Source organism: Rissa tridactyla, chromosome 3 (genome assembly GCF_028500815.1).
Source record: "Rissa tridactyla isolate bRisTri1 chromosome 3, bRisTri1.patW.cur.20221130, whole genome shotgun sequence".
In the NCBI taxonomy this organism is placed as follows: Eukaryota; Metazoa; Chordata; class Aves; order Charadriiformes; family Laridae; genus Rissa; species Rissa tridactyla.
Window position 1 is genome coordinate 123,371,719 of NC_071468.1, and position 25,127 is coordinate 123,396,845.

Consider the following 25,127-nt stretch of genomic DNA (forward strand, 5'->3'; position numbering starts at 1 on the left):
TTTCCCCTTTTAGACAAAAAAAACCAACCAAACAAAAAAACAAACCAAACCATAAAGTCTTATTTTTTCTTGAATTCCATACTAGAATCCTAAAGTTCAGCCCATATGTTTACTCCAACCCAAAACTGCAGAAACAAATATCCACAATGATTCTAATATTTCATTTTCTGCTCCTTCTTTCTGTTAGATGCTCTTATTTAAACTTTGTTCAATATTGATAGAGGAGATGTAAAAAAAAAAAAGCATGACGAGCTGATGTATATAGAGAAATCCCTCTCCAGACCAGAGATTTTAAGATGAGAGGGAAGCTTCAGGTACTGAGACCTGGCAATTCATGATTAAAAAAAATAAAAAGACAATTAATGTTTAAAAGTCATCATCGGCAGGACTATAAATATCCTACTAAGAATTGATGAGTTCTCCAGGAATATCAGCTCTTGATGCTCGTTCAGTTGCTTCTGTGCTTCTTGTTCAAATCTTTGCCTGGCTATAAGTACAAAATCTGAAAGTTTCTTTCCTTTTTTGCAGTATGATTAGTGACGTTGGCATCTCAGAGCTTCTGGCAGTTTAGGACATGCATTATCCCATTGAAAAATCTGGAGGTTTGAGCTGAAAATATGCATTTAACACGCACACGTCAAAACACTTATAACAACTGAAAGAAAACTCCACAAACAAAATGACCTGAAGAAACTCAAAAGCAATTCTTGAACCACCCAGGAAAGAACAATATTTCTCTTTTTTCGAAAATGTTTTTTTTTTCTGTTGAAACTGCATTGCGGCCACCAACATCTACCCCAGATAGCAGATCACCAACATGCAGAAGTCTGTCCTCATGAGAGGATGCAGGGCAGGTTCTTCCTCTGTCCCTCAGAACAGACACTCAGTATTTTCTTTTCCTTTTATAGTAATAATGTGATTAGCCCTAGAAGACAAAGTCTCCAGGAGACAGTGAATGCTCAGCTGGGGTGTTCGTATTTCATAGTCTACATATGTCCATAAATTTTAATAAACTTGCTCTGGAAGACGTGATGTCTGACCCTTACACCTGTGAGGAATTGTCTTGGTGTGTGTTTTTGCTGGAAGATCTGGCTCTCATCTCACCAGGGGTCAGTGTGACATGTGCCTTGTGGTAAACTTTTCCAGGAAGAGGAGAGGAAACCGAATCCACATGCATGGCCTGGTCATCCACGTGGCCATCCACATGGCCTGGTCCTGTTCATCATTAAGTTGACCAGTAACAATCAAGAATAACTCCTCCAAACACACTGTGATTAGACAAGTAGAAAGCTGGCACAAAGTGACCACGTCCAGGGGCCATGGCAGTCCTAAAACCATCCACAACAGCTCGTGGCATGGAGAGCATGGATACTTTTTGTTATCCCTCATCTCAAATCCTTTTAACCTTCTCGTCAGCGCTCTGGGATGTTAGGGATGGGGAAGGGAAGCAGGGGATGCGTCTATCCCTGGTAACAGGCACTCCAGGCTGATGGACACACAACCTACTGCCACCAGACAGCATAGCGCAGTGATAAATATTTTAGGATCCAGAGGAGTAAATTTCCATTAACATGGTGCTGGTCTAGACTAAATAGAGGCAGCAGGAGCACAATGAGTGAATGTGGTGAGGCATTTTCAAGACCTAAAGAAGTTGGTCTTTGGCCACCCTGGGGTTTCTCTGCATTCCCCTCCCCAGCACTTCAAGTTGGGCAAGCAGATGCAGCCTTGTAGAGGAGCGGTGGAGTTCACCTGTCTCCTGAACCCCGGTGTCTCGGGCTGGGATGGCAGAGGGAATGGGTTCTAGTGCTTCTTGATTTATTAATAAATATGTTGCCACACAAATGGCCGCAACGCAGGCACTCTGCAGGACGATTTAACAGGAGTCAATGACACATTCACTTAAATTAACTTAATTTAGTTAAATAAACTTAATTTACAGGTTGATTTTTATAGACAATAAGAAAAGCAAAAACCACCCTGACATACATAAGCAAATGTCAGCAATGTGGTTTCACAGTGACTTGCTTTTATTAGAATTGAAGCTGCAAATCTCTTTATCAGGGTACAAGAACTCCTCCTCAGATCTTCTTGTGCTCCTAAGGGTCTTCACCTCCATGGGAAAGACTCCCCAGGTTTGCACCGAGGCTGGGATCCATTGATGTCAAAAGATGGGAGATGTCTCAGATGCCCCGAGCTCTTGTCATGTGGCCAGTGAGGTGTCAGTTTTAGGAACTGGGTGTCCTGCAAAGACAAAAAAAAACAGGTGCTTAGCTAGTCCATCTATCTCCATCCAAAAAGTCAATTATACCTTGCCATCTCAGGCTACTGTGGACATAAGGTAACACATGGAGTTAAAGCCTACCAGAGATCCTTGTGATCTGGACCCCTGACCTGAATTTCTGGCCATAAGATAACCCAGATGAAATGGAGGATGTGGACGTTATCACGCAGCACACACCACAGCTACTCATCTGCAGCTGCTGAAGACCCAGAATACCTCCCAGAACATAGTTTAAGAATAAAACTAGTTTAGGAATAAAGACAAAGTGGGTGATCCTCTCACTTGCACCCACGGCCTCCATGACTTTTTTTCAATGAGAAAAGGTGACAAGGCTTCTCACGTTTTTGTGTTGTTTTTTTTTTTGCATTCTTCAGCATGAAGTCTCGCAGAAACAAAAAGCAAAATAAAAAAAAAAAAAAAAAGATGTATGAGGTCCAAAATGGGGTAGATTTTTTACACTGCCTTCGATATGAAATGCCACCAACTGCAGAGCTGGACCATGGCATATTACGGCATCAATCCACATGGGATATCTCCTATAGATGCAGGTGCTTTCTCACCGGTGCTGATGAAAAAATATTTTATTCCTAGAAGGTGGATAACCTCCCGTGGCACTTTGGTCTAATATCTGGCACTTTGCACCAGATAGAGTCTGGAGAACTGCATCCCTGACATGAGTCCTGGCTTGTTTAATGGTTATTCTGTGCCAGTAACCTTGTTTTTTGGTAATGCAAAGCCCCATACTGCTGCCTGTGTGGACTCAGGGGGAGTCCTCAGATTTGTCTCAAGTCAGGTGCGTCCACCCTGCTTAGTAGAGGCAGAGTTTGAGCATGAGCTGGTTCTGCCCTGGTACCAGACTCATGCTGGAAGAAGTTATTAGCAATATGTGATATGGTGTTAGCGGTATTAGATGTTATTAGGGACATGGAGATTCAAAGGGCATAGGCTTAAGTGTGAGCTCAAACCTGCATTAGTGTCACAGCTGAGGTACGGTCTCAGCAAGCCGATGGAGAAAACGGCTCCTCCAGGTCCCTCCCTGCTCATCACCAAATCCTCCCTGTGGTTTCTCGGAGAAAGCAGCCTGGCATTTTTAACACCACAAGGCTCTGCCTTTTTATTACCAGACACAAATCCCAACGATTCAAGTTGGTTTTTGGAGGGTGTGGGAGGCTGGAGAAGGTGGCCTCTTTCATGCCAAAAATGGGGAAAAGCCCATTAAGTGTGTTTGCTCTTGGTGCAGCAGCATTCCTCTGGAGGAATTCGTCCTTACCATCTGCAACATTTCAGCTTCCCATCGCGGCAGGTCCCACTCTCAACCATAGGAGCAGAGCATGCAACAAATGAGCAGAAGCCCCGGCTTTGCCGGCACGCTAAGGTGTCAGAAGTTTCTTGGCTGTAAGCTGCAAAAAAAAAAACAAACAAGGGAAAATTCATGTTCATTTGTCAAGGCAGAGGATTGGAAAGTCGAGGCATCAGATTTACCTGGTGCGGTATGTGGTTTGCTGCCATGGTGCCGGGTTTGTGATTGGGGTAACCCGATCACACCTTCTTAAGGTCTGTATGTCCATATGAAATGCAAGCTAACCAGAAGAGCAGGCTGTAATGCCAGCATCTCTCCGTTAGTGACCCAAAGCTAACTGCCAGATTCCTTGGCATCATGCCTGGAGACATTTGCTTGTCATTCCAGTTACACACAGAAATACTACGTTACATGAAAAAGCCATTGGAAACACAGAAAAATGCATTTTTAACATTAATCTCACATTACTCTCAGAAACAAAAGTGATGATATTCAAATAAAAATGTCCTAACTGAGTTTCTTCAAACTTTCAGTTCACGTTTCAGCAAACATAAAGCATAGTTCTGACTCATAATCTTTATCTCCTGCCCTGAATAGCTTCCTCACAGGGAGCTCTGTGAGGGTGAGCAGAATGCTCACAGGAAGCCTGTGCGCTGTGTTAGCATGGAAAATATGGAATGGCTACCACGGATGGCATAAAACTTCAGAAAAGATAAATTGTAATCGCAGCCAAACCAATGGGACTAACATCTGCCCAACTAAAATGTTTTATAAACTTAAATATACACCATAAAATAGAGTCAGTGACTGTTGTCACTGGTACTGTACAGGGTTTATCTAGATGCTGTGCTGGTTTTACCATGCTGGTATGTTTGGAACTGGAGGGCCACATGTTCTGGTGGTGGGAAAGATTGTAGCTACATCATCATCATCATCATCATCATGGGATCTGCCTGAGCTTATCCCAGCTGAAAAGGCGGCCCCAAGTTGGGGTTCAGAGTATTTACAGGCTGAACATTACTTGTTCCCACTGGGATGTTCAGCTTGAGATTCAGATTGTGTTATTTTTGTATGATTTCAATGGATCTCTTATATCACCTGAAGTCTTGTATATCTGTGCACTTAAGAGGCAGAAGAGGCCCTTACCAGCTGCCTGAATTTCTTGCACAAACCCGATCATCTCACCCAGTACTTTCTGTGCCTAGCTCAGTCCATGCCTGTCATCAAATCGGACTCTATCCTTAATTCGAAAGGCATGCAAGCTTTATTCTAAATTAGACTTGCCACATTTCAACCAATTTGTCCCAGTGGTTCTCAAGTCTTTTCTCTAAATCACATATTCAAGGACTGTGCATTGTTAATTTCTAAAGACATCACTAGACCTCAGTTTCCCTTGCCCCCTAAGTTAAAAAACCCTATAGTGTTATGTACCTTTTTTGTGTGTAAGTCTTTATGAAGAGATATAAAATACTTATTGACCTTTCCCATAGACTCTACTGGAACTGCACCAGCCCTGCAGCCATCTCAGGGGTCACGGGTTGTCTTAAATAGAGAATACTTTTTGTGATGCATAAAAAAGGAAAAGTCCAAGAAAGCAATCCAATGTAGTACAGGCTTTGTCTGAAGCTCCTACAGGTGTCTGCTTTTGGCCTAAGTGGTTCTACATTTCTTCTTTGAACAGGCAGACATTTGCTGGTCTGGGGAAGTAGGTACAAATTTGAGTCTGCTGCAAACCAAAGCAAGGATGGACATAGCTTAAACTTCTCTGAAGTCCCCTAAACAGCCTGAAATGATGCACGTGCTCTAAATCCACCCAATGCACATGGACAGTATAGAGTTCAGGCGATGACCCACAATCACAACTACTTTTTTTCCAAAAATATAGGAGATCTACTAATCTCGAATACATGGTCAGGAGGTGTGGGTGTGAATGTGAGAAGAGAAAGCTCTCACATTGCAGGGTTGCATCTCAAGTATCAGCCTAAGAATTGCCTTAATACACAGAAGCATCTTTTTTTCCATCATGTCATCATGCAACTGGAACACAAGATGCAAAGGGCTAGAAAGAGACCATGAGTAACACTATCGAGGACTTCAAATCTATAGTTTAAAGATTAGAATTATGACTCAGGAAGTGGACTTCTAATATGAAAGGCATGGAGTCCAAGAGCACAGAGGTAATCTGAACCTCAGCACTGGGCTCTAATGGACTTCTGTGCACATCCACCCTTTTAGCCTCCATCACATCTATTTTCTGTCTTACCTGGAGCAGCCTGGAAGAGGAAGAAGAGAACAGCAACGAGGAAGAAAAGGATTCTCATGGCTGCCAGCTGGTAGTAGGATAGTCTTTGCAGGTCTGAGGATACTCAACGATGGACAGAAGCTGGTGTTCGAGACAGAAGACGGCTAGTCCCTGTACTTATAAAGGCTCTGGGATGGAGCAGTGCAGATAGCTAAGGGGGCGGAGAAGCGGTTGTCTGAAGAACAGCGAGTTCATTGCCCTGTTACTGTGGAGACTGGTGATGTATGAAGATGTTGCAACCTAGCACATTAGAAGATGCTTGACCTGAGCAATGGCCAAACCAAGCTAGCTGACCTGAGCAGCCAAATCACTCTGCTCACATGCCCCATGTCAGCTGGTGGGTTGCACCCGGGGAGGAGACATAGGATTGGAGGAGAAGGGAGGTGGGTTCCTGTCATCTGCAATACTGCAAACCACGCAGAACTGCTAATGCCCCATGGCTCTTGGCCACGGTCTTGTGACAGGCTATCCTCCCTCAGCCACCGGGCACAATGAGCGTAGGAAAGTCAGGGAAGCTGGCTTCAAGGCTGTGTGAAACAAGGAGGCAAGAGACCGTCCTCCTTGTGTGCAGGAATGGATCAGACCTTCAGTCCTTGCTTGGATCAGAGCTGTAGGGCTGCAGCTGAGGGAGGCAGAGTAGGGGTGAAAGGGTTGTGGACATTCTCCTTCCTGGCTTTGAAATCTGCAGACATGGGAGTAGCTCCTTCTCCCAGACTTTTTTCTAACATGGTTCAGAACTCAATTTCCCTCTGGGTCTTGTACTTGGAACTTGAGCCATGGATGTGTAGCAAATCTTGAAGAAAGTCATTAGATAGAAAGGACTGGACACCACTGTGTGTTGTGCCGCGCTGTCACAGGAGACTGCATCCCAATTCCCATTCAGCAATGAGCTAAGCTCTCTCCTGGAAACAGTGGGGTCATGTGTCTCACTGCTGCTACGGGCACTGCATTCCCTTACTCTGCTCTGACGGTGTGAACCGTCTTCCAACCTCTAGCCTTTGTGGAGAGTCTAAACCTACTCATTCTCTACCCAAAATGACCTCAGTTTAAGAACATTTTCCCTTGCTGCTAGACACCTCCCTGACATGATTATGAAGACAATCACATCTCTCTTTCTGATTTCTTAGATTCAACGTGCCAAATCTGCTTGTGTGTGATGTCTCCACATCTCTTAACACCTTGTAACCTGTCTTGTATCTTAAAAAAAAAAAAAAAAATTAAATTTTTACTTCATGCATGTGAAGGACCAGCCATATATAACATGGAGCAGAGCTTTGTAGAGCTTTGAGCAGCACTCTTAATACTTGTACTTGTCTCCAAGAAATGCCGCTCCTGAGACACGTAAACACTGCAAGTGTGGGGGTTTTTGCAAACGGTATAAACCAAGAATCATTAAAGAAATCAAGTCATAAGGGTGCTTAATTTTTTACTGCTTCAGTGAGAGCAGTAAACTGAAGCGACGGAGCGTAACAGCAGGAGGTGAGCCATGTCTGGATGCAGGGAACAGGGAGGTCTGTGTCTGATAAACTGGCTGCTACAAATTGAGTGTGAGGAATGAAGTCTGGGCTTCAGTTTGTGAAAAAACACATTATCTCACTCTGTCAGGACTAGTATTTCAGAAACAAGCAAAAATCTTCTTTACGGTGGAGGACAGATAAGGAGGTTGAGCAGGGACAAGAGGAGGCAGGTGGCAAAGAAGCCAAATTCTCTTCCTTGCTTCATGAATTGTTGTCTCTAATCAACAGGTTGGGAAACTATGCAATGCTGGCAGGACAGATAGACCTGGTAGCACTGCCATGGCCCCCTGAGGTCCAAGGGAAGGAGGAGCAGCCTCATATCTGTCTGCCTTATGTGATGGGCACAAGATCCAGGAGATGCTTGGGGGTATCAAGCCCACATCTCCCTCCCTTTGCACCTCCCTGACTGCCAGTGGTGGGTTGACCCAATAAGTGATTAAGTTCTTAGGAACGTGATGAGAAAACAGAGCTACAGACCTCTGCCAGGGAGCTGTGAGGACTGGGTTGGGCAGTGGCGGTCTAGGGAAAGGCCATGTATTTTCACACACGTTTTCCAGAGCAGTGGCTGAGGCAGAGACACAGGTTCTTAAGCAGGCTGGTGTCTCCACTGACCCCATCCATGGAGATGAGGGGTACACGAGGTGAAATCATTTACACCTCATTGTGTTCTGTACCGTGTTGCCTCTTTCTTTTGCTTCAGGCAGGGGATGAGGAAGGAATCTTCTGTCCTCTCTCCTGTTTTCCTTCTGAATGAGAGAAAAGAGGCTTTGAGGAGTCTGTCTTTTATGATAAAACGCCATCTGTGTGTGTGCTGGATTTTTTTTTTTAAGCAAGCCACTGAGAACATTCACCAGCTCTCTGATTTCTGATCTTTGCACAAGGACAGAGACGCAACCCCACAACCCAAAACACCAGCTCCATTTCTGAAAACAGAGTGTGGCCAAAAAGAGAGTAAGAAAGGGGCAGTCTGTGATCATAAAACATGGCCAGCATTAGGCAAGCCATTAAGGGTGAAGCTGCTTGCAAAAATAACAGGATTTAATGGAGAAGGAAAATGTGCTTGTCTGCTCCTTGCATAATTCTCCCTCTGCCTGTCCCAGGAAGCAGAAGGGGCAGGGGTGTTTGTTTTGGGGAGTGAAGCTGCTGAGCAAACCCTGCTGGGGTCGGCCCATGGCGTCACACGTTGTTCAATGTTCTTTGGAACCAAACAACGATGGGGAGAGGAAGGGGGAACAGCCCCATCCTCCTCACCTCCCTCCCCCAGCTCCGGCTGGAGAGCAGCAGCAATGTTTGTGTCAGGTCCAGGCTCCCTCCATGGAAAGAGAAAGACACCTGGGATGATAACAACCCCCTTGAAGGCTTCTTGGCACTGGGGAAAGGGAGCCTGGGCAAGGTGCCCCACTTCTTCCTTCTCCTTGAGCACCAGGAGAAGATGCGAACGGTCACCAGCATGCAGAGAAAGCAGTAGGGCTGTTACTGATGGGAAGCTGTTGATCTTGAGGTGTCTGTTAGAGTTAATACTTGACCTGGCAGCAAAGGAGTGGGTGGGGGATTTTGTCCTTGCGAAGACACAGAAAGAGTAAATGCGACTCTTTGGCTCACTGTTCCTTCAGGGGGCTTGTTTGTTTGTTATTTGCCTTTTCAGCTCGGGAAATTGCCACTTGTTTTCTGGGCTGCTAGGCAAGGAAAGTCTTTGGACCTGAAGGAGAATCCCTGCTTTTAATTACAACTGATGGGCAGCTAATCTGGCAGAACAGAAGGGGAGAATTAATTTAGTGAAAATCTCCTATGGTCTAGGAGTAAACAAACAGGTGTCAGCAAGAAGTGGTGTTGAGTTCCCCTGTCCCAAAGTTAAACACAAGGGAAAAATGATGGTGAGAGGCACAGACCTTCACAGACACATGAAGATGACAGCGGGTGGAAGGTACACAATGTTCGTTCCCCTTGATGGAACATTTGATAGCAGCCGCTCATGCATGCAACTAGGGAGGGAACTCCAGTCCCAGCAACTGAAGTGCCAGTCCAAGTGCAGCCATGGGACCATCTCCAATCTGTCTCCCTGCCAAGGAAGAGAGCTGTGAGGGGAAGAAGTCACTGATCAGCAAATTTTTGGAAAGTCCATATCCCAATCATCATTTTGAAAATTGATCCATTCTTGAGCTGAGCAAGGAGGAGGTTTTCTGAGGTCCCGCATTAGCTTTGAAAGGTGTACATCAGTCAAGAGATTTCTTTTCTCCCATAGCTTGAGTTGCACCATCAAAGAGTTTGGTTCCAGCTGCCTTCCTGACAGCCCTCCAAGGGAAAAAAAAACAATGGTAGGAGTGAAGTTCTCAATAGACATGACATGAGGAACTTCTTGGGAAGAACTCTTAGTGGTAAGCGTGTGAGAGAAGCCAGGAAACTGGCGTGAAAGAAGCAGGCCCGTGTAATGCCATCAACTCAGGAGAGCTGTGTGAGCCATCCTGCACGAGGCCAACTCCACGCTCCACTCAGGGAACATGGGGAGTGCAGAGGTGATATAGACTCAAGGGGCTCCACATAAATTGGGCAAAAATAGGAGAATGAGCCCGAAGTTACCCATGTGTGGCAGTGAGGGTGGCTGCTGGGGTGAAACAAAAGACCTTGATGGACATGAGGTGCAGCATTTAGACCGAAGTGGAAAAAATCCTCTTTGGAGTAATGCCTGTATGGCTTATATATTAGAGATGTGTTTTCTTGGGACAGGAGGGAAATCTGAGGCTCAGTCTGTCCTAAATTTATCCAGACAATGTCAGAGATGTTTTTCAGGAGAAACTTGAGGGATGGAGAACAGATCATCCATGCAGTAGGAAGCAGAACAGGACTAGGCTGTGGGCCGTGAGACGTGTTTGCTAAATGATTAGCGTGCTGTTTAAATGTTATCAAGATCTTTGGGATAGCTTAGGAGTGGGTCGGCTAGACGTTTCCTGAACAAATCCTGGGCATGGTTCAGGGGTTAGCATAGACCAGGAACAATTCTTGTACACATCTTCAATGCAACCATCTTATTTTGGACTCCAAGAGATCTGGTGAGTAGTCTTTCTTTTCACCAGAATACTGTCCCTAGACATTTTAGTTGCTGATATAAATGCAAGATTACTCCAGTCAGGCAGATTACTCGAGGGAGCTTCAAACATGGGTTAATGCTATATCCTCAGGCCTTTTCTGCCCAAGAAACCACAGAAGTAGGTGGAATATGTGGCCCTTGTGTGTCATTTAACACTTACAGAGTATGGTGCTGTTGTAGATGTCAATTCAGAAGAAAGTGATCTAACCTCATTTGACAGAACCAAAAACTGCAGAAGTCAAGAGATTTATTTTTTTCCTTGCTTTTAGTGGGGAAGTTAAGACAAGAAGAAAGAAATAAAATGCTGCACAACCTCTGGGTTAATTTGCCCTTTTTGATTTCTGCATTTCCTTTGTGGTTTTGATTTGGGTTCTTTTCAGACTCTAGATTGAAAAAAAAAAAAAAAGGAAAAAAGAATGGCTACAGTTGTGAGGAAGGAGCATCTCTTTTTCTTGCCTTGATACAGCTCCAAACTCAGATACATGGGGATCAATTAAATTACTTAAATACAGTCTCCAGTTGCCATGGGGAAAATAATATATTTTTTTTTCTAATGCATCTGGATGAAATCAGCCCTGTGTTGCCCAAACATCTTTTGAAATAGGTGTAGGAAATTGACTCCAAAAAACGGACTTCTTGCTTCCATGACTAGTCGTGATGGGAGAAAAGAAATTGATTGTGCATCTGTAGCTATTGGAGGAAACAATGAAAAACACCTCGGTTTTGCATTATTAGTACTATCGAGCTCGTGGCTACACCAGTACTGCTGGATGAAACAGGACATTTAATTGACTTTCATGACTGCTATTGAACACAGGTCTTATGTTTTCAAAAACAGTCTATATATCACCCCAAATCTTGTTTCTGAGTAGAGATAGTTCAGACACCATCAGACCCCCCCAGATAGTTCAGATTGTGCTGTGTTTATGAAGTCAAATGAATATATATATTTACATACATATGTATGTATGTATGTAAATATATATATATAAAAAAAATTATATATGTATATAAAGGTTGCAATACTGGAGGTGTTTATTGATTGCCATTTTTTCATCCAATCACTCGCTATCAAGAGTTGCTTGTATTGTTCTTCACACTCAACTTTCAGTCTCGGCATCCTGAATACTTTAGTATCATCATCAAAACTGGTTGCTGTTTTAGCCATTCCCTTTTCCAAGTCACTTGGGAATATGTGAGACTGCACAGATTTACTAGTGTAAAAAGGTTGCATGACTCAATGAGCCTTGAGTCAAAGGCACAGAGAAAATTACTGTTAGTAAGAATAAAAGATCACAGTTATTGGTTTGAGAAGACATTTATTTTTGTGTGTGAGTAAAATAATAATATATATATTGCTTCACATCCTCCAAGAGCTGCATGAACCAGAACTGATTGAACATCCAAACTTCCCTGTGAGGTAGGCTGGAATAGGTGGCCAAGGTGCCAAAGTGGCTTGTGTATTAAAAGCAAAAAAGGGAGTGACTTCAGCGAGGAAAAACCTGGATCTCCAGAAGCGGTGTGCTAACAGGACGTGCCTTCTGGAAGCTTCTTTCAATGCTCATTTGCAGGAGGGTTTAGATAGAGGAGGAATCCATCAAAATCACCTCCTCAAGGCAGTGGAAATGTTGCTGGTACAAGGACACTGATCCAGGAAAGCCTTATCTTCTTATTTCGCTGAAATCCTGTAAGGTTAAAAAGGGTCTTGTTATTTTGCTGAAGCGTAATCTAAACTCAATCTCTAAAAACCTCAATACCTGCTAACTACTTTCAGAATAAATGTACAGGGTGGGTTCTGCCTGCAGGTTTAAAAAACTGTGTTTAGATGCCTCCGTGGAAGGGTTCCCATGTGTGCTGGGTGTCTGGGTCTGCAGACATCCAGTCCGCAAGAACTGTGGTCACTGGAAAACTCATTATATTACCAATAGTAATAACATTTTGATTCAGCTCACCCCAAAATAAAGACTGGGGATTTGATTTAGTTACTGAATCACACACGTCTCGTGCCATTTGAAGAGCTCTGGGGTATCTGCTTGGTCACCAGTCATCTTTTTTGAAAAGCAATGTTTTCCCATAGGTCATGAGCTATCTCAGCCAGATATGTATATGTGGTTTAAATACTCCAAGGCATCTCAAATGCCTCTAAACATCTCATTTTAACTTGCTGAATTAAACCCTTTGTGTCTAATTTCAAAGATTTCTTTTCAAGCACCTCACAGGTTGAATCCCCAGCTGGAAGTACCTCAGAATACCATGTTGGTTTCAACTTCTTCTGCAGTATGGATCAACCCAGCTGAAAACCTAACTGCTCAATAGGAAGAGTTTTAAACCTAACATTAGCATCCATCAATATCACATATGGGTACACTCTTCTGAGAAAGAGTGTTTCTGTAGAAAAATTACACCTGGAACCAAATGTAAGAGGTCTTGTTCCTTTCCCAGCCCCAATTCTCCTTTGATCAGGCCTAACAGATGTTTATACAGAAACCAGATGTTGGAGATCTGCCATCTGCTCCTAACAGTCTACTTGCTATCAGTAGAAATTGCTTCCTAAAGAGAATGATCACTCACAGAGTCTGAGGGATCACATCATTCCTTTGTAAAATCATCTAATAATAGATTGCTTCTGTACCATTTACTTTCATGAATTCCTAAGTGGATGCTTCCTTAGCATCTTAATCTCCTGACAACAAACATGTCCTAATATTGGGATGACTGTGGTTTCCTGAAACCACTGTCTGACTGAGGATCCCCAAGTGCTGAACAAATACTATGAAACTTCTTCCCTTGAGCCATCTCATCACATTTTCTTCAGTTCTGGGAACCTTTAAACCCTGGCAATGCTATAAATAACAGAAAGAGGAGTTCTGAAAATTTCAGAAAATACAGATCTGAGCTCTCCCTTTGTTTTGAACCGGGTTCTGCCTGCTCTCATCAATGGCTGAGGATCTGACTGAACATCTGTTGCGATGAGTTGTCATCACACCTGTCCTTTTCCCCAAAGGACACAGGAACGTCTCCTAATTTGCTACTAGATTTAGTGTATGCGATAGACAGTTACTGCAGATGGCAATGATCAGCACATGGCAATCAGCTGAACAAAACTGTTGTAAGAATTAAATGGCTGAGGAGAATGTGTTATCGTAAACTGAAATGCATTCCCTCAAAGCATGTTCAAAACCTTAAGGAAAGAAAAAATCTTGCTATCAGGGAAACTCCAGACATTTTTAGAAAGTGGTCTCCAAAGTCAAAAGTGAAATGCACACCCAGCTGTCTGCAGTCACTAAGATATTCATTCTTCTTCACCTTTCTAAGAGCTGAACAGTGGTGGTGGAAGGAAGGAGATATGAGAAGAGAATGAGAAGCAGAATTCTGTGAACATATTTCCCCTTTAAAATTCAATTTTCTAGGTAATTTTGGAAATCGAAAAGAACAGAGGAAGGAATGACACGTTGTTTCCCCTGCTGGGTGAAAATACTGTGAGAAATATTCTTCTAATAATTTCTTGAAAAAACTTCTTTTTTTTCCCCGATCAAAAATTAAAATAAAGTGAAAAATAATGAATTCTGGGAAATTTAGACCCTCCTGAACTTTTACTGTCATACATAACTTCCATCAAATTGAATTGTCTCCTTAGACACAGATCTGTGCTGTACACATGTTCATCTTCCACCTGGACTTTCTCACAAACAACAGCCCTGCAAGCCCCGTGGAGTTGTGCATATTATTCAAAGAAACAATAGATAAAAGGGAAGGACAGAAGTGCCCTCTGAAGGGCGTCCTTCTGTCCTGCGGCACTTACTTTGAACAGCATTTCAGCAGCCCCCCGTGGCACGACCCAGAGACAGCAAAGGTGGGTGGGCATGCCCCGGCACGGCAGAAATTTCCATTGCTCCTGCACTCTGCGGTGTCAGCAAAAAGAGGATCTGCTGAACCTGTGGGAAGACATTAAATTGTCAATTTTCAGTCTAAAATTATGATGGGTAAATATACAAGAATATGTGGCGTTTTTAGGAAGGCAGCCATCACGGGCACGGATATACTTGGTCCCATCCACTGCAATAGCACCATCCCAACAGCATCAAATTCTGCCTGTTAGTTGGTGGTTGTTTTTTTCCTCCCATGCACACACTTCTGCTTACAAGCCCTTTCTTTCTTTGTAGGATTTACTTTGCTTCTCACCTGGAGCAGCCTGGAAGAGGAGGAAGATGACAGCGAAGAGCAGGTACAGGATCCTCATGGTTGCTAGTCAGTTGTGGACTGCGTGCCCCTGAAGAGCGTCTGGAAGATCGACGAAGGATGCAATTTGTTTGAGGAAGAAGCTAGGAAAGGCAGCTGGTATTTATAGGGCACACGGGATTGTGCAAGTTTGATGGCTGAGTGCTTTGTCAATAAGTAACAGCAACCAACCTTCTGGAAAGCAGACTGGTTATCCCCCTTATCGTGGGTTGCAATGAAACGCGCAGCGAACATGTTGCAATCCCCAAGGGTGAATTTCCACTGACCGTGCCAGACAGTTGTATAATGTGACCATCAGCCAAGCTCCGCCGAGCCACGCTGATTCCCCTGGTTCTTACAGACCAGTTTCCAACACAGGTGCGGGAATGGGTCAGGCAGAGGACTTGGGAGTCAGCCAGCACTGGAGTCTGTTCCCACTGTTGACCCTGGATCCATCACTCGCTGACAAGTCATGTAACCTTTTGTCTCCCATCTCCCCATCCCTGGCACCAGGTAGATGATGTCAAAGGCAGAGGAAAGCATTGGGAAACATGTGAGACGATGCAACTTTGCTTTGTCACTTTTTCAACAGGTTTCAGGACATCCTCACCCACTGCAGAGGGCTGACACAAAGCTTTTTCCCTCCTTTAATTCTCACATCCCATCTTGAGTGCTTTGCATTTTTACCAACTTTTGATGTCCCCTTTTGTTTCCCCTCATACTGCCCCAAAAGGTTGGGAAGAATGGTCTGATTCCATAAGAATCTCAGCCGACATAACACCTTGAAGTGCAACATCTTCTGGGGCTTCACTTCAGAACATGATCCCCATGGCTGTAAATTTTCCGAGAAGCATTGGTCAAGGGGATCAAAGCACTGAAGGTTCTTCACGACATTCTGGGCTTGTAGGTGTCAAATGGCTGCAAGAGCTTTGCACCCATGGGAATCCTCCCTTTGCCCAAATACCATCACACATAATAAACAGGTTAATCTGTCAAAATCCAGGCATTTCTGCAGTTCTAGCTCTGGCATTCTGGTTCAGTGATTTGCTTCCTTATTACCTCGTTTATTATATTTAACTCAGAGTTAATGGTATTTTTGTTCTAAGAATTATTCGTAGGATGAAAACATTACCAATGTTTATGCTTAATCTGCATACTAACGGGCAAGCTTAAGCAGCTGAGAAAGTAGCAACAAGGTGAGTTGAAGTGTGTATGCAGCGAATAGCAGTAAGATAAACACTGATTTCCCTCTTCCACTCATAAAATCTAATTAACCAGGAAATGTCAAGCACTCTAGAATGTCCTTTTTTGTACCCTTGCCTTGGAAATTATCTCCTTTTTTTTGCCAGCATCTCTACAGCTTTCCCCATTTCTAGTGGAGAGGACAGTTGATTTGTCACTCCTCTCATCCTGGCCTGTATCAGCAATAGTGTGGCCAGCAGGACCAGGGCAGTGATCGTTCCCCTGTACTGGGCACTGGTGAGGCCCCAGCTCGAGTGCTGTGCCCAGTTTTGGGCCCCTCACCACAAAAAGACACTGAGGGGCTGGAGCGTGTCCAGAGAAGGGCAACGGAGCTGGTGAGGGGTCTGGAGCACAAGCCTTGTGAGGAGCGGCTGAGGGAGCTGGAGGTGTTCAGCCTGTAGAAGAGGAGGCTGAGGGGAGACCTTCTCGCTCTCTACAGCTCCCTGAAAGGAGGGGTTAGACAGGGGGGGTCGGGCTTTTCTCCCAAGTAACAGGTGATGGGACAAGAGGAAACGGCCTCAATTTGCCCCAGGGGAGGTTTAGGTTGGGTATTAGGAAAAATTTCTACATTGAAAGGGTTATCAAGCATTGGAACAGGCTGCCCAGGGAAGTGGTTGAGTCCCCATCCCTGGAGGTATTTAAAATACGGGTAGACGTGGTGATTAGAGATATGGTTTAGCGATGGTTTTTGTCAGTGTTGGGTTTGTGGTTGGACTAAATGATCTTAAATGTCTCTTCCAACCAAAACAATTCTATGATTCTTTTCTCTTTCAGTGAGTTGTCAGTGGGACACCCTTACAGAGAGACAGACACCTAACTTGAACATGAACATGAAGAAACCAGGAAACAAACACCTTTTATTTTTATGGAGGAAGACCCATTGAAATATAAGTTTCCCCCATCTGTCTTTTATTTAGATAAGACAACAGTGTTGTAATGTTTTGCAAATGAAAGCGTGTTTTTTGAGGACTAATTTATCCATAAATAGTTCATGTTAGGGAGGAGTAATGTTTTCCCCAAATACAGTCTGAATGTGTCACTAGGGAAGGTGGTGACTACTCTTTGCTATCACATGCAGTATTTGAACAAACTCCACTCGCTTTCAGGGCTGTACTCTTTTCCACTGGTGGAACAGAATAAATCTGTTATCAGAGTCAAATTGTTTAAATTTCAGTGGTGCAAATTGCCATAGCATTCATAGATTTTGCTGAATAACCTTATTTCTTGCAGAAGGTAAGTAGCCCTCTAGGAAAGTGAGGAACGTTTCAATCCCTGCTAGCACAGGCAGCCTGAAAATGTCATTCAGAGCAATAGGAAAATTCCATGACTTTGACTCCTAGTAACAACAAAGACAGACAGGTGCAAGCTGCTTTCTCAAAACCGGGCCAAACTTGTATAAAACACCTGAGGAGCAGAGCAATTTGTGCAGTACAGTAGTGACCTGGGGCTGGAACGTGTGCATGGAGCTGTGTCCCGTGGTAGCAGGGACAGGAAGGAGTCCTGGAGATCTCTGTTGAAACGTTAAGCTCCAGAAATGAGCTGGGAACTCAAAGTTGTAGGTACCTACCCCAAAGAAATTTTTCTAAGCAAATTGGTGTTGGGAGGAGTGCTGGAGATGGTACAGCAAAGGGCTACGAAGAAGATTAGGGGACTAGAACATCTCTCTTATGAAGAAAGGTTGAGGGAATTGGGTCTTTTCAGTCTGGAAAAAAGGCGACTGAGGGGGGATCTTATCAACGCTTATAAATACTGAAAGGGTGGGTGTCAGGAGGATGGGGCCAGGCTCTTTTCAGTGGTGCCCAGTGACAGGACAAGGGGTAACGGGCACAAACTTGAACATGGGAAGTTCCACTTAAACATGAGGAGGAACTTCTTTCCTGTGAGGGTGGCAGAGTCCTGGCACAGGCTGCCCAGAGAGGTGGTGGAGTCTCCATCTCTGGAGACAATCAAAACCCACCTGGATGCGTTCCTGTGCCACCTGCTCTGGGTGACCCTGCTCTGGCAGAATGTTGGTCTAGATGATCTCCAGAGGTCCCTTCCAACCCCTACCATTCTGTGATTCTGTGATTCTTTGAGTGGCGCCAACCCTTGCAAACACCACCTTATCCTGATAAAGGAGTACCCAGTGACTGAGTAGATCTCTCGGTCTTCTGCAAGGTAGGTGTTTTTCTCCTCTTCTTCCCTTCTTGGTTGACAAACTGCCTCCCATAATAGTTCATAAAGAGCACCATATCTCGTGTTGATTGCATTTTGCCTCAACATTTTCTCAAAGATGTTCTCTTAAGCACAACAGCTGATGGCTAATAAAGTTGGTTTTTAGAGTCTAAGGTCTATTATACTTTTGAAAATGGTTATTTATAATGGTGTACATGCATTTGGACAATTGTAGGACTTGATTTTGCCATTTTAACTATAAGTATTCCTTTAAAACCCCATAGGCACATGGTTATTTAGGAAAGCATATGCTTATGTGCCATTTAAACCGAGTTCATGTTAGCACATACTTCAGTATTCTCCTGGCTTTCTTATTATGGCACAAATCTTTGCAATACATGAAGAGTGATTTATGTTTGCAGTGCTTCGTCTTCCATTAGTCACCCATTAGTTGATTAATTATGATAATAATATGTTCTTCAATTTTGCCCTTTGACTGACGCTTCCAAGACTTTGCAAACAAGATAAAAGAATATAGACTGAAACCTTAAGTTCATTTTATCATCATCACCATGTACACACAGGGAAATTTGACCAAATGCATTTGGGTTTTCCTGCTTTTGTAGCTGGCTATTCTTCTTTTACACTTTTCTATGTAAGAAATCAATGCCAATCAAATTTACAACTCTTTCCTTTGCAGTGTAAGCAATGGGGTGTTTCTGTCCCTTAGCTGACTGCAGATGGCTGGTGGTAAGAGACATGGACTCTCTGCACCTCTGCGCAGGTAGCTATAGGTGAAGCTGGCATTCAACATGCTTCTCCGTTGCATCTTACATCTCTTGACACATAGGCATATCACTCAAAGTTCAGGGAAGGAGGAGCTCAGATCAATCAATCTGCAAATCCATGTGTAGTCACGACCACTGCCACGTCCATTTATTAACATGCCAACCCACAGGATATCCTTTGGGACAGCCTTGCTAAGGGTACAATGAGGATGGGAACATGAGGGCTGATGTTGCTTCATTCATGGACCTATGTTAGTATAAATCCTCTAATATAGAATCATAGAATCTTCATGGTCGAAAAGGACGTTTGAGATCATCGAGTCCAACCATACACACACAGAGGCCACCCCTACAATCTCTGCCACTAGAGCATGCCCTGAAGTGCCAAATCTATACACTTTGCTCTTGTGTAAAATATTCCCACATGGGACTTGCCAGTAGAGAGCTTCATGGCACTTCACATGGTCTAAATGGGCGCACAAGGCTCAAAGCAAAGACCACCAGGCGCATTTTACCTCTGTTCTTCCATCCGTCCTCACTGTGCTTGTGATAACTAGAATGGTCCTCTATTAGAGAAACTTCTTAAACTTTTTAGAGGAAGTACAGCAGTTAAAGAATCTTGAGGTGTGAGAGACTTCCTAGCATCACTGAAAAGGCACAAACCTGAGGTGGGCAGAAGAGGAGGCTGCAGAGTCTCTGTGCATGTAAGCTTCAGGGATGCTGCAATGCTGAAGTCTGGGAACCTAGTCAATTATTATCTACCCTTGGCTGCTTTGATCTCAGTTGCGTGTGTCCTCATGTTGCAATCCGTACAGTGAGTCAACATCAAATAGACCTTTACATGACAACGCTGAAAATCAGCATAGCGAATGTAATGTTCTCTGCGCCTCTAAAGCCCACGCAAAAGGAAGATTCCTCTATAGAGATGTGGGTGAGAAGGAATAATAATCAGCGTTGGAGAAGAAGAGTAGGAGGCAGGATCTCCATTATGGTATGGAGAAAAGACTAGTACTTCTCTGGTTCTGCATGATGAGTTTCCCGATCTGTCACACGTCAATAATGCTGATGGACTGATGCTTTTCCTGGAAGGGATTAAGGAAAGTATCACATGAAATAGCACAGAAGCTTTAATTTTTAAGAATTGCTGTGCAGTTGATGACAAACTAAAACACCAGAAGTGTTTTTATTAGGCAGTGAGCAGTGTCTAAACACATCCCTCTGTGCAGCACCAAAATCATAGAATCATAGAATCGTAGAATCTTCATGGTTGGAAAGGACCTTTGAGATCATCGAGTCCAACCATACACACACACAAGAAAAACCCCTACAATCTCTGCCACTAGAGCATGCCCTGAAGTGCCACAGCTAGATGTTTCTTAAATACCTCTAGGGATGGTCACTCAACCACCTCCCTGGGCAGGCTGTTCCAGTGCCTGACCACTCTTTCAGTAAAGGAATTCTTCCTCATATCTAATCTAAACCTCCCCTGCCGCAGCTTCAGACCATTTCCTCTGGTCCTGTCATTATTCACCTGGGAGAAGAGGCCAACCCCCACCTCTCTCCACCCTCCTTTCAGGGAGTTGTAGAGGGCAATGAGGCCTCCCCTCAGCCTCCTCTTCTCCAAGCTAAACATGCCCAGCTCCCTCAGCCTCTCCTCATATGCCCTGGTCTCCAGACCCCTCACCAGCCTGGTAGCTCTCAATGTCTACTCCTATGGTGTGTTGGGTGGGTTTCTGTTGATTTTGGCACCATCATCATAAAAAATAAAACCACTGGACATCCTTTGGCTCCTTTTGCAGCTAATGCTGCAGCCACAAGAACTGGAACCATATATATCAGACAAGTCAGCATGGCATTGACCTTCACCTGCGTATGCATGCTTGTTTCCATGTGTAATAGACAAGTCTGTTGTGTCTGCTACACCCAAAATCTCATTATAACCTATCGAGTTGCAGCTAATACAGTTAGTAGAGCCTGAAGAGTGATTCAGCTGACTTCTCTGTGTCTGTACAAACAGATTAAACACTGCCAGGACATGATCACTGAAACTTGATCATCCATAATATTAAATTATTAGAACAGCCCTGGCAGTTTTAGCCCCTACTCACTCTCTGCCAAAAATTGCTGGGATGTTTCAATGATTAGGCCTGGCTAGGAACTATTGCAGGAGGCAGTCTGATGTGGTCACCTTGCTTTGGAGGCCAAGCCAGTTGCACAATATGGGTATGGTCACACCGTGCCATAGGACCTCAGGACCTAGGGAAAGGTGCTGTTACTAGTACAGAAGTATAGCTTTCCAGGCTGTATTTGCAACTAATTGTATTACACGTGTTCATATTTGTCTGGTTTTGCACCAATTGCGAGTGAGCCTTTAACAAGGTGCTTGAGCAACTGTCCCCCTTGCCCCTCCTCGTAGCTCAGCTGTCTTGGATGCCCCTCTGCCTTGCTGCTAGCAATCTTTCCCGTGCTATAAACAATTTGGGGTTACGACAACTTTCTTCTACGCAGGTCGGTGTCCCGATTAAAGTTTGGAGTTGCACAGGGTTTCCTCACTGTGCCTGTCATGGTGATTAGTGACATCTAAAACCCACGTTGGAAGGCAAGCATTGCAGATCTCTACTTGAACAGATGACACACAGTCAGGGATAATATTAATAGAAAATGCATCACTAGCCTAACAAACCAAATATGTCCATGGAATTATAAAAGATGACTTGAATTGTAACCCTTTAAAGAACAAAGAAAACAAGCCACCTGGAGGACTCCCTTATAATAAATACATAATTATTTCAATTTACTTAGTTACTTAATTTCTAGCCCTCTGGAAAGCAGCTCACATCTTCTGAGGTCAATATAACAGGCAAAACCCAGTTATGTAAACCATGACGTAATCAAGTACATAATCAATTTCCAATGAACTAATCAGTGCATTGTGTAATACACACAGGGGCTGGAGGTGTATGCAGTATTTGCTTTCCGCCACCCAGTGGGCTACGTCTGCTGGGGATGGGAAGAAAAGGGACAGAGCCTGGCTGGGGACGAAGAGCTCTTTCCTTGTGTCCTCATCACCAAAATTTTTACCTCCCAATTTCTAGTTCAAGACAAGTTTCAGTAAATTTTCTTGCTGCAATTGTGCCCTTTTTGCGTTGAAAACACCTCCATATATGACTATACCGTTTCTTAGAGGCCAGGGAGATGACCTTAAGCTTCTCCTTAATATTTGCTGTCTCCATCCCTTAAATATCTCTTTGAGGATAAGGATGGATAAGCATCTATCAGGTGAGCCTCTGGAAGCATCATGTAGATCTGGTAAAGATTTAAAGAAGTGCTTTAAATAAAGAAGTACTTAAAGAAGTGCTGCAGGATATGGAAGATGAAAATCAGTGAGACACAAAGGCCAACAAGAGAACCCATCTCCGACCACCCTTCCCCTTCCCCACAAAAACTCTCAGTGTCACTCTGAGAACCGCCAAAGCTGACTTTTACTTTGGGTCTCAGAATTTAGGTTCCTTCCCTGTTGAGTTTCTTTATTTTTTTTTTTAACACAGTTTATAACTCCGTTAAGAGAGTGCCTCTCTCCTTATTTCATCTCCCCATCTCCCTATCCCCATTCATTTCCCCACCACTCTGGTCCCCATGCTGGGGGATGAAGCTTGATCCAATCTTAGCTGGAAAGAGGACTGATGCTGCAGCACCTGCAGAGGCCAACCTGTAAGAGTCCCTCGAAAGGAAAGGGAAACCATTAAGCTGTTAATTTTTGAACTCCCTTGTTCACAGACACACCTACAAGGCATAAGCCAATCTGATTTTCATCTGCTGAAGTTGGCAAAATGCTCAAGGCAGTTTGCAGGGACCCAACCCCACAGCAGCTGAGAGAGACACTTCCAGCCTTCTGCATAAAGGTCTCCACAGAACCACCCACGGCTAATAGCTCCCGCTCCCCCGTGCATGACTTTGCTGGGAAAACATGCCTGTAACGGCACCACCTCAACCTCCCCCTCCTCGGATGGGATTCCTCCTGGGTAATGAGCCAGACACTGCCAGGCAAATGACCTTTGGAAAGGCCAAGACTTGCTAGAAGCATTAGGGGCTGCATTTCTCAAGAGTCCTCTGCACAGTTTTCACGCCCACGTCTTTGCTGGGGGTGTAGAACACAGTTCCACCCACCCTTCACCTTCAACTCCAGCCCTTCAGAGGGGCACTGTGTTTGGTTTTGCAGGCATTGGTACAAAGAGCATGCATAAAGGTTTGGCTTTGTTAAGGAATTAGAAAAATACAGCAAAAGCTCTTTATCAATGCAAAAATGTGTCACCTCTTCACAAGAAAGCCCCATGGATCACTGCTTTTTAGGCAGGACCTGGAAGGCAGAGTCGTCTGGTCTGCCTAGTCAGATCATCTGAAGCTGATTGCGAATAGGTACATATTTGGCCTTAAAATCTGGGTTTTCTTTTCTGTCTACCTCTTTCCATTGGGTTGGGGCAAAAGGATAGGTGACAAACAGGGAAATTTTGGTCTGGCAAAAGTTATTCTGGTGTATCTTCCTGCATGTTGATGGAGTTTTGTGGTGGCTGAAAGTGGAGCCAGTCCAACAGTGGGTCAGATGGAGGTTGTCAGAGGAAGGACATGAAGGAGAGTGGTGTCAACGATGCAACTAAACATGACAGGGACCATTCCTAAGGCAACTAGGATGGTTGGCCACATCCATACTGTTAAACTCTTTCACCCTCCAGAACAAGGTGGCTGAATTAAAGCTATCTATTGGGAATGGTCCCTGGCCCATGCCAACCCCCAGCTGTGCCCAGGGATAGTTCGGGTCGGTGCTAGTTGGCCTGGGCCCAAACTGTGACCAGGTTAGCTGGTATTACAGAGCCATGGTCCTGTACCTCTGCCCCTACTCTAGTTGGCTTGCCAACATGGACGTGATGCTGTCACAGGGAATTTTGTTATCATAGAATTATAGAATGGTTTGGGTTGGAAGGGACCTTAAAGATCATCTAGCTCCACCCCCCTGCCCTGGGCAGGGACACCTCCCACCAGACCAGGTTGCTCAAAGCCCCGTCCAGCCTGGGCTTGAACACCTGCAAGGATGTTCTCACAGGAGAGGGTAGATAAAGCCTTTTCCTCGCTCCTTCCCCTGCACTCACTCCTCTTGCCCCAAAACACTCATCAGTTATGCTGGTGTACTATTTGGAACAAAGCTGTTGCAATCACACCACAAATAAGTGAAATCTCTGGCTACTAATAGCAACTAATTGGCCCTTGTGATTACAACATTTCTTTATTTGATCAGCCATTTCACCAATATAAAGGATATAGGTGTTGTGTAGTGATTTAGTTGCAAGAACAGTTTTGAGTACGGGAATATGATTTAAAGCCTTAGAAGCATAAAAGAAGGAAGGAAGGAAGCAATCAAGCAAGCTGTGGGACCAAATCCCATTTGGGAGACATCTCCTGTTCTTACAGAATTGACAAAATCCCAGGGAAAAGTTCATGCAAAGGAAAGAAAATCTGACCTGAAATAATTCCAAACAAATATTCCGCTCTTGTGGATTCTTGTCTGATAATCCATCTCATACCACAACTGGTTTATGGTCTGATTTTAAAATACCAGTGTACTGTCTGAAAGCCCTTCTGTCTCCTGATTACAGCAAAAGATAACTATCAGCCACATGCTATCACCAAAATATACATTAAGAAGGAAATAATCCCCAACAACTCTCTGCTGGGGCAATTTTGACCTCATGTTTTAACGTAAGAACAGAGCAATGCCTTAGCGGACCATCAATGTCTTGACCTTTTTGACCTTGCTGGTACCATCTGCCTTCACAGCCTTCCTGGCAGCAAGGTTGAGAATTTTGCTGCCTGCAAATGTCAAGATGTCTTTCCTGAGTTGTAACAGCCAGTCCAGTGTCATGGTCTGGGTTATTTTTCCCTAGATGCATTCCACTAGTCTACTTCTGCCATCTGTTTTCCCACTCACTCCATTTTATGAAGTTCCTTGCAATTGGCACAGCTTTTAAATACCTGAAATAAAATTGCAAAGCTGGGGATTTCACTCTTTATTCTTTTTACCATGCCGTTGTTGAAGATACTAACAAAACTTTGTCCCTACATGGAAGATTGGGGCACCCAATGGGTGACTGGCGGTCAGAGCCCTGGCAGCGCCATCCTCTCTGCGCTAAGGCAGGGATGAGCCTTAGGTGTAAATAGGGGTAGGGATAAGAACCACAAGGGACAGGC

General features: G+C 44.2%; 2 protein-coding genes across 2 annotated transcripts; both read right to left on the minus strand.

The window, feature by feature from the left end:
- Positions 1-1,899: 1,899 nt before the first annotated feature.
- LOC128907761 (gallinacin-9-like) lies at positions 1,900-6,003 on the minus strand. The gene is made up of 3 exons (XM_054196980.1): positions 5,845-6,003; positions 3,552-3,681; positions 1,900-2,241 (listed from the first exon to the last, which is right to left on the minus strand). Exons 1-3 carry the CDS (start codon positions 5,900-5,902, stop codon positions 2,226-2,228), a joined length of 204 nt encoding a protein of 67 aa, XP_054052955.1. The 5' UTR covers positions 5,903-6,003; the 3' UTR covers positions 1,900-2,225.
- An 8,280-nt stretch (positions 6,004-14,283) lies between these two features.
- Positions 14,284-14,823, minus strand: LOC128907844 (gallinacin-10-like). The gene is made up of 2 exons (XM_054197186.1): positions 14,668-14,823; positions 14,284-14,420 (listed from the first exon to the last, which is right to left on the minus strand). Exons 1-2 carry the CDS (start codon positions 14,723-14,725, stop codon positions 14,284-14,286), a joined length of 195 nt encoding a protein of 64 aa, XP_054053161.1. The 5' UTR covers positions 14,726-14,823.
- Positions 14,824-25,127: the final 10,304 nt, after the last annotated feature.

Coding starts and splice junctions, on each gene's coding strand:
- LOC128907761 (XM_054196980.1), bottom strand. CDS start 5,902: ATGAGAATCCTTTTCTTCCTCGTTGCTGTTCTCTTCTTCCTCTTCCAG. Junction 3,682..5,844: donor CCTCTTCCAGGCTGCTCCAG/GTAAGACAGAAA, acceptor TTTTTTTTGCAG/CTTACAGCCAAGAAACTTCT.
- LOC128907844 (XM_054197186.1), bottom strand. CDS start 14,725: ATGAGGATCCTGTACCTGCTCTTCGCTGTCATCTTCCTCCTCTTCCAG. Junction 14,421..14,667: donor CCTCTTCCAGGCTGCTCCAG/GTGAGAAGCAAA, acceptor GTCTTCCCACAG/GTTCAGCAGATCCTCTTTTT.